Source organism: Chiloscyllium plagiosum, chromosome 16 (genome assembly GCF_004010195.1).
Source record: "Chiloscyllium plagiosum isolate BGI_BamShark_2017 chromosome 16, ASM401019v2, whole genome shotgun sequence".
NCBI classification, from domain to species: domain Eukaryota; kingdom Metazoa; phylum Chordata; class Chondrichthyes; order Orectolobiformes; family Hemiscylliidae; genus Chiloscyllium; species Chiloscyllium plagiosum.
The window spans coordinates 58,885,687-58,900,453 of record NC_057725.1 but is presented as its reverse complement, the minus strand read 5'-3'; the positions used below and the strand labels follow the sequence as shown (position 1 = coordinate 58,900,453).

The following is a 14,767-nucleotide window of genomic DNA, read 5'->3' as shown; positions in this document are numbered from 1 at the left end:
TTATTTCAGAGACTGCGAGCATCTAAGGCAGACACATTAAGAGTCACACAGAGACAGACAGACAGACAGTCACAGACTATGTGAGACAGTCAGATAGAGATTGTGTATGTATATGTTTGATTCTCTCACTAAGACACTACTTGAGATAGGATAAGCCAGCCTGAGAGTGTGGGACACTAACAGAGTGAGACAGCGATGAAGAAATACTCTCACAGAGAATGGTGTGCATGAGACTCCGTGTGGTTGCAATCCATCCCCTTTCTCAAATGGAAAGGACAGGATGCTATTGAAGGGAAGGTGGTTTCAGTGTTGATTTTTAAACATAGACCCCACAGTGAATGAGAGGGGCATCGGGAGGGAGGGAGGGAAAGGGGAGGGTAGGAACATTTGTAAGCAGCTCGTTCGGTTCTCACTCACTCACTTACTCACCTTCTGCCGAAAAGCTTGAGGCCGGTGAAGGTTTTGTGCGGATGGTGGTGATGGTGATGGTGGTGATGGTGGTGGTGGTGATGATGTTGGCGTGGAGACAGCGGAGCCTCGGAGGACGCGGGCAGCTCCGAGGAAGACGATCCGGACGCGGAGGACTCCTCGGGCTCGGCTCGCACCCCTTCCCCGCCCGGGTCCGGCTCCATCACCGGCGAGGAGGGTGGGCGCTGGCTGGGCGCTGGGCGCCGGTCACCCCTTCAGCCAGCACACACAGAGTGACACACAGAGAGACAGAGATGGGGGGGGTCAGGAGCACAGCCTGGGGGCAAATACAGGAGCTGTGTGGTCTGTCCAAGGGGCATGGGAGGGGAGGCAGAGAGGGGCCAGCACTCAGCAAGCAGAAACACACCATGGGGGGGGGAGAGACACACACACAGAGCACGAAGAGGGGGGGGATGGGGGGGGGAGAGACAGAGAGAGAGAGCAAAGTTACAACTACTCCTCCAGCTAGACTCACACCCGGAAGTAAGTGCATCTACATGGAGCGGCTTTTGTTCTCATTTATCAGTGAGAAATACTGAGGGGGGGGGGGGGTTTAAGAGGAAGGAGGAGGATAAGCCCCCCCCTGATCAGCTGCAGTAGGGTAACATTCCAGTAGGAAACCTCCCAGTCCACTCCTGGTTTGCAATGTCACAGCCTCCTGCTACACTCCCTGCTCTGTCTGTCTCTGTGTGTGTTTGTGTGTGTCAAGAAGCAGTCGGATGCTGCACACTCAAGAACAGGAAGTTTCCGTGCCTGCAGTCAGAGGAGCGACAGGACCCTGATAGTTGCCTGCTGATCTGCCTCTTGGAGAATGAATGAAACTTTATTTTCTGTGTGTGTGTACCAGGGAGAAAGGAAGGAGGTGCCGCCCTCTGCTGCCTCTTACCGCCCTGCAGTGTCCCCACTTCCACTGTTTCCAGAGTTGACTCACTGCAGCAACAACCCAGAAAGCTGTCCCCTTAAACGCTGCCACTTCGACCCAGTTGCTGCTCTGCCCTCATGTGCCATTGCGGGTTTGCTGTATCACAACCGCAGCGCTTAATTTCCCCCCTCCAGAGTCAACAGACGTTAGTGTGTATTCCATTTCCCAGCTCTTCTGAGGAAGGGTCACTCCACCCGAAACCTTAACTCGTGATTTCCCACCACAGATGCTGCCAGACCTGCTGAGCTTTTCCAGCAACTTCTGGGGGGTTTTTTTCTCATTAACACCAGGCACAGTTCAACCCCAGATATTTCAGTGGCTTAGCAGTTCCACATCACGCTCGCAGATCATATGAGCTTCATCCAATGCAGAGCATGCACCGACTGAATCAACAGTGAAGTGAGAAAATTAGGCTCAAAACCTAAGTTTTAATTCCTCACCAGCTATTGGGGGGTGGAATATATGCTATCGGATCTCAGTTCCGAGTTTCTGCTAGTTGTTTTGTGGCAAGATCCCATTAATAAGGTCACTCGATCCGAGTCCGTTTTCCGGCCAATTCCGTCCACTAGTCTGATTCGCACAGAGTTGCTGCCCTTCAACCTGCATGTCTAGCCAATCCCCTCCCAGGACTATTTCAGTCCTGCGTTATGTTATTGGCTGCTGTTTGAATGAATGCAAGTATATCCCATCAAAATAACAGATTCAAGCAATAGTTTACAGGCATTGTTTCTGCACTGTATCACTTTAGTGGTAACATTGGAGAATATTTGATTTGATTTATTATCATATGTACTGAGATACGGTGAAATGTATTGGTTTTACGTGCTCTCGAAAAAAATCAAACCTTACATAAGTTCATCAGCGTAATAGAACACAATGCAGAATATAGTGTCACAACGACATCTTGATCAGATGGGCTGAGAAGTGGCAGATGGAATTTAATTCAGATAAATGCGAGGTGCTGCATTTTGGGAAAGCAAATCTTAGCAGGACTTATACACTTAATGGTAAGGTCCTAGGGAGTGTTACTGAACAAAGAGACCTTGGAATACAGGTTCAAAGCTCCTTGAAAGTGGAGTCGCAGGTAGATAGGATAGTGGAGAAGGCGTTTGGTATGCTTTCCTTTATTGGTCAGAGTATTGAGTACAGGAGTTGGGAGGTCATGCTGCGGCTGTACAGGACATTGGTTAGGCCACTGTTGGAATATTGCGTGCAATTCTGGTCTCCATCCTATTAGAAAGATGTTGTGAAACTTGAAAGGGTTCAGGAAACATTTACCAGGATGTTGCCAGGGTTGGAGGATTTGAGCTATAGGGAGAGGTTGAACAGGCTGGGCCTGTTTTCCCTGGAGCGTCAGAGGCTGAGGGGTGACCTTATCGAGGTTTCCAAACTTATGAGGGGCATGGATAGGATAAATAGGCAAAGTCTTTTCCCAGGGGTCAGGGAGTCCAGAACTAGAGGGCATAGGTTTAGGGTGAGAGGGGAAAGATATAAAAGAGACCTATGGGGCAACCTCTTCACACAGAGGGCGGTACATTTAAGAGGCATTTGGATGGGTATATGCATAGGAAGGTTTTGGAGGGATATGAGCCGGGTGCTGGCAGGTGGGACTAGATTGGGTTGGGACATCTGATCGGCGTGGACGGGTTGGACCGAAGGGTCTGTTTCCACCCCATCTCTATGACTCTAAGTGTAGAAATTCTACTATATGAGAGTTCAAAAATCTGATAACAGTGCGGGAAAAGAATATATTAAAAAGCATATATTAAAAAATCACAGATGTAGCCTCCATGCCAAATGCTGACAAATGGGGCTAGATTAATTTAGGATATCTGGTCGGCATGGACAAGTTGAACCGTACGGTCTCTTTCCATCATGTACATCTCTATGACTTTATCTTCCAAAAGTTCCTATAATCTGTGAAGCAGATTCTATACACAAATGAACTTGTCTGTTTGTCTAAATAGCACTTCAAACAATGAAACGCCTTTTGAGTCAACTTCAACAATTGAGCAGTTTTTTTTTCCCTGTATTGATTAAAGCATTTGTCGGGGCTAAGGTATGTTTCGATGGGGGTTATCCCCATGACATTCAAATGCAAACGGGTCAAACCAAAATCTGAATGTATCATCGGAGTCAGAACACCGCTACCTGAGTCCGCAGCACTGAACACTGTGAGGATTACATTCATCAAAGGACAAAGAACCTAGGCTGGGAAAGGAGTGGGAAAGAAATGCTGCAACACATACGACAGTTCCAAAGAATGGGAAAAGAGGAACCGGAAAGGGGAAGAGTGGAGCCAATGACAGTGACCATAGTTTTTCTGGAAATCAAGCCATACCATTCCGAGAATCATCACAAATGTTAAGGATTTTATAAAAGGATGCAGAATTCCCCAGCTCATGTGTCGTTTACATCCAAGTAGACAGAAAGCCCAGAGCAGATTTAGTACTTGACAAGAATTGCTATTTATTACAAATAAATAGGTTCAGACTACCAATAGTCAGTCATGAATTGTTGACATGTAACTGTACAACCTAACATTCTTACCATCTTATAAACCAGGTCCTCCCACCACACACAAACAGATACAAGCAGGGGAAATATGGCAGTCATGGGCACAGGGAAAGACTGGGAAGATATTACAATGGTTTGCAGGGTTCACTGAGATGTTCCTTTTGTCAGGATACAATACTCCTTCTTCAACAAAAACAGAAATAGCTGGAGAAATTCAGAAGGTCTGGCAGCATTTGGGGAGGGAAAGCAGAGTTGATGTTTCAGGACAGTGATGTTTCTTCAGACCTTCACCCACCCCCCTCCATTAGCAGGTCCCTCCCTATTTCTCTAACACCACCAACCCCACCCCACCCAATCTGCTGGCACATGAGTGACCATGCCTAAATAAGTATGAACCCTTACTGCCTCCCTCCTGCCTTGGGTGCTTCTGATTATGAACGGCCACCATCTCCCCACATCACCCCCTTCCCAGCCAATCTTTAATATAAGCCCTCCCCTCTCACCACCACTGCATCTCCTGCCCCCACTCCCCCACTTCACAGCTGCACTCCTCCAAAGCCTGAAGGTCCCAGTCCCAATGACTAACCTGCTAAAGTTCAGTCCTGTGGCTGATGCCACTTCCTGGCCTGATTCCTCCACCTTACCCATTATTTTCTGTGGACAGACTCAATTGACTGACCATGGCCTAAGCCCTACAACCAACCAGACCGGAGAGCCCTTTCCAAATCATGCCGAAACCCCTCCCACAAGCTCCGACAGAGGCTCCTGCTGCCAGACTGACTGATACAGTGTCAGTGGTTTGCTTTGTGATCCATTTCCCAGACTGCAGAGACACGTACCCCCAGACATATTCTGGATGCATGACCACAATGAATCCCCTGGACTGGTGTCAGAGGCTGCCCTCGACTGACTACATTGAAACCCCCTCATCCCATCCCCGAATGACAGGTGTCTCCATGGACTATGGTGAGGACTACTCCCCTGACTTGGAGACACAGCTGCTTGCTTAGTACCCCTGCCATGTGTTATTGTACAGAAGCTGCTGGCACATGAGATTGATGTAGCATACTAAAACAAATGCAGCCCCTTTACTGAGGACTGTTGACCAGCAAGGCAAACCACCTGGTTCTGTGACTACACTAATTGTCACAGCAAGGCAAGCCATGGATGCTGTGACCATGCCAGTAGGTGCTAAGTGAGTGTGCTAAGACAATACACCTATAGCACTGAGGTGTAGCTGGTCCAGTCTTCAGTCTGCGTGCCCTTGACCAAAGTATCCCTGCTACAGCCTCTCAACCCCACTATTTGTCCCCAGTGTGCCCAGCAATGCAATCTGAGCTTGCAGGGCACCCTGTCCATCGGAGAGGTGCCAAAATCCAGACACCAATGTTGGTAGAGGAATTGTTGGTGCGGCTGATGCCGTTTTATCATGCCCTGGCCTGAGGGTTTGGTTGTACACAACGTGGAGGTCATTCAGAGCAAGTGGGAAGCTAAATTTGCGCTGTAGGGTACCCAACCTGATTTCCACGTTGCCTTTTCCCCTGATGTCAAGTACATTTGGCAAGCTTTACAAGAAAAGAGGATGACTATTAGTGAGAAGAGCTGTGCCATCAACAAGACGTTTAACAAGCAATAATCCCTCTTAACTGGCAACCCATCACTGTTTAGCAAGAATCCTGCCTGGCCCCTTGTGAAAAACATAAAAGATGGCATGAGATGTTGAGATGGACCTCGCTGTGTTATTGTCCAATTCTGCTGGTAACCACAACATTCCATCCCCAATAAGCTTCTGCCCATAATTTAGTTTTCAAGCTGTCAGAACTGGAAATAGCAAAATGCAACATGGCGCACTTGTGTAGGATTTACAATGTTCATTCATGACGTGTGGATCAATTATGCCACTCAACTTGTCAATTGGGACCAATTCATTATCATGGAATCGTAAATTCCAGGAGCTATTTGTCCCATTTGTGCTGGCCGAAAGGAAACGATGTGACCTAACCACAGCTCTTGGTCTGTACCCCTGTAGGTTATGATAACTCAGTGTTGTATCCAAGTATTTTTCAAAGTGGTACAGGTTTTTTTGGTTCCACCAGCCTTTCAGGCAGTGAATGCCACATACTCACTACATTCCTCAACTCCCCTCAAAATTTCTATGTCAGTTTCTATATTTATGTGCTCCTTTGACTTCTTTGCCAAAGGAAGCAGGTCCCTTCCATCTGCACTGACTAGGCTCTTCAGTTTTATACACCTCAATTAAATCCACCCCCCACAGCATCCTTCTTCTGAGCCAAATAAAACAATTCTAGTTTTTCCAACTTTTTCCCACAGCTAAATTTCTCTATTCCTGGAGACATTTTTGTAAGTCTCCTTCATGTGTTCTATTGTGAGCTTATATGTCTTCCTGAAATGCAATGACCCAAGCTGTACGCAGTCTCTAGCTATGGCCTGATTAGTATTTTATATATTTCTGTTTAACCCTCCCTGTTCCTATGTTCTATGCCTCAGCTTTTAACAGAAAGTGTTCCAAATATCTTAATTACTGTAAATATTGGTGTACCTGTACCCAATTGAATCTTTGAAATATCTCTACAGAAGCAGAGTTGACTCAGACACTGAGTATAAAAGTAAACAATCAGTGTGGGTGTGAGTAGCTGTCATTTTGAAATATTATCTGCTTCCAGTGCAAAAGATTGGGCCTTTCTGAAACATTCGCACATCTTCACATATGGTTTGTATCACTTGTATAATACCTTGCAAAGTTATAAAGTAAGGAAAGCATGCAGTTATTGGGAGAAAAATGAAGTTTGATTATTAATGTAGAGTGCATCATCTTTTATCTGAAAAGGGCAGGCAACTTGCAGTCCGAGTGTCTGCAAAATCATGATACCTGGAGCTTGGAAATGTAGCTGAAAATGAGTTGCTGGAAAAGCGCAGCAGGTCAGGCAGCATCCAAGGAGCAGGAGAATCGATGTTTCGGGCATGAGCCCTTCTTCAGGAAAGGACTCATGCCCGAAACGTCGATTATCCTGCTCCTTGGATGCTGCCTGAGCTGCTGCGCTTTTCCAGCAACACATTTTCAGCTCTAATCTCCAGCATCTGCAGTCCTCACTTTCGCTTGGAAATGTAGTCTGATGAGGTATTAAATCAAAGTTCCATCTTCTTTTTCAACTGGGTATAAAAGATGGTACAAAGATTGAGAGCGATTTACCCTAATATGAGTCCCTCAATCAACACCACTGAAATATATTGGATGGTCATATTGCTGTTTGTTGAACCTTGCCATATGCACATTGATTGTTATATTCCCTGCATTAACAACTGTGTTTACATCTCATCATTACTTAATTGGCCGGGATGTCCTAAAGCTGTATCCATGCAAGTTATTTTTAATATTTAATGAACAAATGCAAGCATATTCTAAAAGGGTGACAGCAACAATAAGTTGTACTACCCCCGAGACATGTAGCATGACACATCTCTTTATGTATGTACCAAAACATCAGTCCCACAGGTTACTAATGAACCACTTAGAGTTCTAATGTTTATGTATCGTAGCCTAGAGGATGGCAGACCCAGAGCAAGGGGCATATGAAGTGGAGCACAACAGCAAACTAGGTAGGATATGGGCAGGAAATGGGTGGTATCTAGGGATACTTTCCAGGGAACTTTTAACTTATTCCTTTATTTTCCGAGTTTTAAACTACAAAAGACTTTAATGTAAACTATTATCTATGTCTTTATTTTTCTACTGTTCTATGAAGTACCTTTAATTTCACTTAATACTTTGTACCTAAGTTTTTTGTACTTAGGTATCTTGGTATAATGTCAACACACATGGCGTCATACTTAGGTACCCACATGAAGCCCTATCTGGTTGTGAACGAGACATTTATTAACAAAAGGACACACAAAAGTGACAGTTGCACCAGGTTCCAGTGGAACAGCCCCACATAGCTCTGACACTAGTGCCTCCACACTGCTCAAAGTTCCATTTGGAGTGAAGACAGTTGAAGCACAGATAACAGTTGCTGGCCTTGCCAGTGATGACCACAGCCCTCGCAAGAATAAAGAAACAATTAAAAGGCATCTTAGCTGCTGGTACCAGCAGACCCCCCCTCCCCATTCAAGACCTATAAAACTTGAGTAGTTGGCATTATGTTTAAACAGCTGTCAAAATACGGCAAATGGAACCTCAAAGGCGATATTATAATCAAGGGTCCACCTCTCAGAAATGGATTACTTGGACATCTTCAAATGTTAAATGCTGTGGAGATCTTTAGTGATAGGTTGGTGTCAGGTTTCACATATTTACCAATTTAACTCAACCGGTTAACTCAATCTTCTCAGTGTGAGTTTGGAGCTGGTCAGCAGAGGTCTCAAACTTACAGAGGGCAGATTGTAGGAGACCAGCGAGGGAGTGTATTAGAATAAACAAGTCTGGAGGTGACCAGACCATGAAGGAGGGTTTCAGCAGCAGATGGACTGAGACAAGGGGCAAAGTTGTGGGATGTTACATCAGTGGAAACAGGGACAAATATGGGGCCAGAAACTCACTTCAAGGTCAACCATGGCAACTAGGTTGTGAACAGTCTGGTTCCCTTTCAGACCTGTTGCCATGGCTGAGGGGGCTCGGGATGTTTGTTGTTTATGTGTGCGCCAACTGATCTTTGAGAAATTTCAGCAGGGGCGCCGGGATTGTTTGAGGGAATATCTCAGTGTTGCGTGTGGGGTGGAGTAATCTTGACAAGACTCCCTTTTGCAAGCTATGGTCGTGACACCTTTGGAATGCTGTGCACAATGACCCTTCAATAACTTGGCCGAACTCCATGAAACCTGTGGAATGGAAATGCTAGGTATGGGCTCAGGACTACAAACTAGCCCCATCTTTCAAAGGCAGCTCCAATAAGTCAGAAAGCCTTCGAATAGATTTGGAAAGCCCTGGAAGTGAGTCCCAACCACCATTTTGAAAGGGCCCCTGTAGTCAGTATGACTCAGTGACAATCTGGCCTTTCATGCATACATGATAAACAGCAATTGCCAGAAAGGCATAGGAAGCTGTAGTCGGGTGTTGCTGTCCTGATTGATGAGCAGTTTGGATGCAAGCAGCAATGCTTTTTTTCAAAAAGTACCAAAACCACAGGATCCAGTTTCAAATTATGTTTGTGGTCCCAGTAAAGGCTTTGCTGGCATGTTTTGTAATGCTGCTGCTTAGCATAAGTGACTATTCCAAATTTTGTAACATGGTTTAGTTTTCTTAATGATAATTTATATCCCAGAATAGTGTTTAGTCCCAACATTATAGCTATGGATTCGTTCCTACTCATAGCAGGGGCCTCAAATTTATTACTTTTAGGATATTTTTACCTATTGTGATTTGACTTAGTCTTTTTTTTCCAGTCTGTTCCCTTCCAATCCCTTCCTAAGACGTACATACATGATAAAAACATAATTATATCTTTTTGCCCTTTGAGACTGCTCCATCATTCAATAAATCATGGCTTATTGTTTGTGGTTCGAATTCCACACTCCCATGTATCCCCAAGAACTTTCCTTCTCAGCCTAACAAGAATCTACTTACTCTGCCTTCAAATATTGAATGATCTTGTTTGCATAACATTCTGAGTTCTAAAATTGCAGAAATCACTGAGAGGAAAAAAAAATTCTCCCCATCTCTGAGGACGGATCATTCAATCGGAAATGTTTTTAGATTAGATTAGATTCCCTACAACGTGGAAACAGGCCCTTCTGCCCAACCAGTCCACACCGACCCCCCCGAAGAGTAACCCACCCAGACCCATTTCCCTCTGACTGATGCACCTAACACTACGGGCAATTTAGCACGGCCAATTCACCTGATCTGCACATCTTTGGACTATGGGAGGAAACCGGAGCACCCAGAGGAAACCCACGCAGACACAGGGAGAATGTGCAAACTCCATACAGGCAGTTGCCCGAGACAGGAATTGAAGCTGGGACCCTGGTGCTGTGAGGCAGTAGTACTAACTACTGAGCCAACATGTCGCCCCATTAACTCTGGTTTCTCTCCACAGATGCTGCCCGATCTGCTGAGCTTTTCCAGCAACTTCGGATTGTGTTTCTCCTCATCTCAATCTGTAATTGGTGACCTCTAATTTTGAAGCAATATTCCCCTAGTTCTGGACTCACCCAAGAAAGGAAATGTCATTTTCACATCCATCTGGTCAACATTATTCCGGATCTTATAAACTGCGATCTCGCCACCTCTCACTCTTCGAAACCCCAGTGGAAACAAGCCCAGCCTGCCCATAATATCCTCGTAAGACAAGTCCCTCATTCCAGCTATCAGCTAATAAATCTCCTTGAACTGCCCCCAATCAAATTATGTCCTATCTTAAATAAGGAGATCAAAACTGCACAGAGTAGTCACTAATACCTTCTATAACCTAAGCGTAATTTGCTTACTTTGATATTTATTTGTTCTCATAATAAAAGGTAGCATTCCAATAGTCTTCTTGATTGTCTGCATACTGACTTCCTGTGTGTCATACACTAGCCACCTAAATCCCTCCACACCTTGAAATTCTCCATTGTTCTCCATTGAAAAAGATACTGTGCAGTTTTCAGTTTTCCTGTGAACACCACCACATTTTCCCACATTATGCTTCATTTGCCAGATTTTTTGCCCACTCACTCAACCCACCTATATCCATCTGCGTCCTCCTTATGCCGTCTTCACAACATACTTTCTTATTTATCCTGCTGTTATCTGTGAATTTAACTCCCATGTCGTTGGTCCCCTCATTAATGTAAATTGTGAAATGTTGAGCCCCCAGCATAGACCCCTGCAGGACTCCATTTGTCATATCCCAGTGATCAGTTCCATTTATGTCTACTGTCCTTCTGCCAGTTTGCTAATCTTCTATCCAATCGAATATATTGCCTCCCCAATGTCATGACCTTTTATTTTCCACAATAGTGTCTGATGTGGCACTTTATCAAATGCCCTCTAGAAATCCAAGAATACTATGTCTGCAGGTCCCCTTTAACCACTACAAATATTATTTTTTCAATGAACTCCAAATAATGAGCTAAATATGATTTCCATTTGATGAAACCATGCTAACTTTTCCCAATTGTCTTGAGTTCTTCTATGGGTGCAATACTGACTTATTCATCTTCTAGCCAGGAGGGACCAAAACACAAGACAATCATTTCTGTTCTTAGCATTTTGTACTGCCTAAAAGTGCAGATTGGAAGGATTGTAAATGGTGAGGAGGGCTTTGTCAAACTCCAAATAGGACATCGTCAAAAAAGTGCGGCGCTGGAAAAGCACAGCAGGTCAGGCAGTACCTGAGGAGTAGGTGAGTCGACATTTCAAGCATAAACTCTTCATCAGAAATGAGCTAATGCTCGAAACGTCGACTCTCCTGCTCCTCGGATGCTGCCTGACCGGCTATGCTTTTCCAGCATCACACTTTTTTGACTCTGATCTCCAGCATCCGCAGTCCCCACTTTCTCCATAAAGGATGTAGATAAGTTGGTGGAGTGGGTGGATCAGTGCAGAGAAGTGTGAGATGATGCATTTTGGTAGGGAGAAGATTGAAAGACAATAGAAAATAGGGGGTACAATTCTAAAGGGGGTGCATATGAACAGATCATCAAAGATGGCAGAACAAGATGAGAGTAATTAATAAAGCAAATAATGTCCTCAGCTTTACTGATAGGGGCATAGAGAACAAGAGCAAAGAAACGATGTTGAACTTGTATAAGACTCTTGTTAGATCTTAACTGAACGTTTATGTACGGTTCTGGGCACCACATCATTGGAAGGATGTAAATGCATTGGTAAGAATGCAGAAGTGATTTATGAGAATGTTTCCAGGGATAAGATGTCTCAATTATGAGGACGTTCTCCTCAGAAAGAAGAAAGCTAAGGAGAGATTCTGACAGAGGTTTTCAAAATCATGAGTGGGCAGGACTGAGTAAATAGAGGGGAACTGTTCCCACTCGTAAATCAGGAAGTGGAGGGACATATTTAAAGTGACTTGCAAAAGAAGCAAACGCCAGGTGAGGAAAAAAAATCTTTTGCATACAGCGAGTACTTAGGGCCCGAAATTTGGTGAAAGCAGGTTTAATTAAGACATTTAAGAGGACATTGGATGTTTATTTGGGTCAAAATAGTGTGTGAGGGGTTAAAGAAGGAGATTGGCACGAGGTAATGATGCTGATTTAACAAACTGTGCATGGGATGGCAAGGTGGCTCAGTGGTTAGGACTGCTGCCTCACAGCTCCAGAGACCCAGGCTCAATTCCACCCTTGGGCAACTGTATGGAGTTTGCACGTTCTTCCTCCAGCTCCCCCCATACTCTAAAGATATGCAGGTTAGCTGGATTGGCCATGCTAAATTGCCCGTAGTATCTAGGCCAAGTGAATTAGCCATGGGAAATGCAGGGTTACAGAGATAGAGGAGTGACTTGCTCTTCAGAGGGTCGGCGTGCACTCGATGGGCTGAATGGCCTGCTTCTTTACTGTGATTCTTTGTAAGCTTGATGAGCCAAATGAACCATTCGCCTGAATAGACCGAGAGGAGGTGAAGTGAAAGTGACAGCCCTTGTCATCAAGGCCACAAGTGACCAAGTATGGCATCAAGGAGCCCTGGCAAAACTGGAATCAATGGGTATCAAGGGTCAAACACTCTGTTGGATGGAGTCATACCTGGCACAAAGGAAAATGGTTGTGGTTGTGGAGGGTCAATCATCTCAGCTCCAGGACATCTCTGCAGTAGTCCCTCAGGGCTAGTGTCCAAGGCCCAACACTCTTCAGCTGCTTCATCAATGACCTTCCCTCTGTCATAAGGTCAGAAGTGAGGATGTTCGCCAATGATTGCACAATGTTCAGCACCATTCGCGACACCTCAGATACTGAAGCAGTCCGTGCTCAAATGCAACAAGACCTGGACAATATCCAGGTTTGGGTCGACAAGTGACAAGTAACATTCACACCACACAAATGCCAGACAATGACCATCACCTATATACACTCTAACCACTGCCCCTTGACATTCAACGGTATGACCATCACTGAATCCCCCACTGTCAACATCCTTGGGGTTACCATTTATCAGAAACTCAACTGGACTCACCACATAAACTTAGTGGCTACAAGAGCAGGTCAGAGACTAGGGATACTGCAGCGAGTAACTCACCTCCTGACTCCCCAAAGTCTATACACCGTCTACAAGGCACAAGTCAGGAGAGTGATGGAATACTCCTACTAACCTGGATGGGTGCAGCTCCAACAACATTCAAGAAGCTTGCCACCACCCAGGACAAAGCAGCCTGCTCGATTGGCATCATATCTACAAACACTCAATCCCTCCACCACTGAAGCTCAGTAGCAGCAGTGTGTACTATCCACAAGATGCACTGCAGACACTCACCAAAGATCCTTAGACAGCACCTTCCAAACCCACAACCACTGCTACCTAGAAGGACAAGGGCAGCAGGTACTTGGGAACACCACCGCCTGCAAGTTCCCCTCCAAGCCACTCACCATCCTAACTTGGAAATATACCCCCGTTCTTTCACAGTCTTTGGGTCAAAATCCTGAAATTCCCTCCCTACCGGCATTGCGGGTCAACCCACAGCAAGTGGACTGCAGTGATTCAAGAAGGCAGCTCACCACCATCTTGTCAAGGGCAAATGGGGATGGGCCATCAATGCTGGCCCAACCAATGATGCCCAAGTCCCACAAGTGAATTAAAAAATTCCTTCTACTCCAGAACAATTCTGTGATTCTTGCCCTTCCCTCCACATTCATCTCCAAATCGACCCAACATAGGCTGGTTGATATTAGTATCTTGATAAAACCAAGTCTTTAATCTGTGACCCACTCCCTGACATCATTACTGCTTGATAAAGGCATATGTCAGAAGGCATATCTCCAACAGAATTATTTTTGGATATCCTGAGATTGTGTAGGGTGGTATACAAATGCAAGTTCATTTCTTTTCTAAATCTGGTATCACTACCGACAAATGTAAGTCATTACAATAATCGTCCTTATATTGAGGGTCTGCCTCTTAATAATTGGGTGGCATGGTGGCCCAGTGGTTAGAACTGCTGCCTCACACCGCCAGGGTCCTAGGTTCAATTCCCGCCTCGGGTGATTGTCTGTGTGGAGTTTGCACATTCTCCCCGTGTCTGTGTGGGTTTCCTCTGGGTGCTCCGGTTTCCTCCCGCAGTCCAAAGATGTGCAGGTTAGGTGAATTGGCCGTGCTAAATTGCCCTTGGTGCGTTAGTCAGAGGGAAATGGGTCTGGGTGGGTTACTCTTCGGGGGGTCGGTGTGGACTTGTTGAGCCAAAGGGCCTGTTTCCACACTGTAGGGAATCTAGTCTCATCTAATTATTTGAAACTGCCCCAACGTTTGGTCCCCAGTAAGTTCTCCCTTGTACCTTACTGCTGCTGATGTCAAGTAAGTCACTAACTGCTCTAAGATCAAGTTCTAGATTGATCTGCCAGTGGAAGGAGGGATAGACTTTATATCGAAGTTAACAAGAGTGCGCCATTGAAACGTTTGCCAGTGAATTCCCTCTTCTAGTTTCTTGTGGTAGGGGTGAATTCAGGAACTCAATATACATAGAGCTGGAGCAGCAGCTTCCTAGTCTCACACCCTACTCCTCAACCCACTACCTCTGGTCCTGATTTTACAATCAAATTTGAGCGCTAGAAGCTCCAGCAATGGCTCACTCAAGTTTTTCCAGTAAAAATGGGCAGCAAATGTGCCTGTAAATGTGCGATAGCTTTCCTGTCATCACAGTGTACGCCCTAGTTTTTACAAGGAGAGGTAATTACTATCAATTTGTTTAGCACCTTGTA

General features: G+C 45.3%; 1 protein-coding gene across 1 annotated transcript in view; it reads right to left on the bottom strand.

The window, feature by feature from the left end:
• The window catches only part of LOC122558107 (barley B recombinant-like protein A), a 118,639-nt gene extending 117,778 nt beyond the window's left edge, over window positions 1-861 (bottom strand). Inside the window, exon 1 of the mRNA XM_043706427.1 lies at window positions 430-861. Within this exon, the coding sequence (XP_043562362.1) occupies window positions 430-632 (203 nt within the window). The 5' untranslated portion in view covers window positions 633-861. The remainder of the gene's footprint in view (window positions 1-429) is intronic.
• Between the last annotated feature and the right edge of the window lie 13,906 nt (window positions 862-14,767).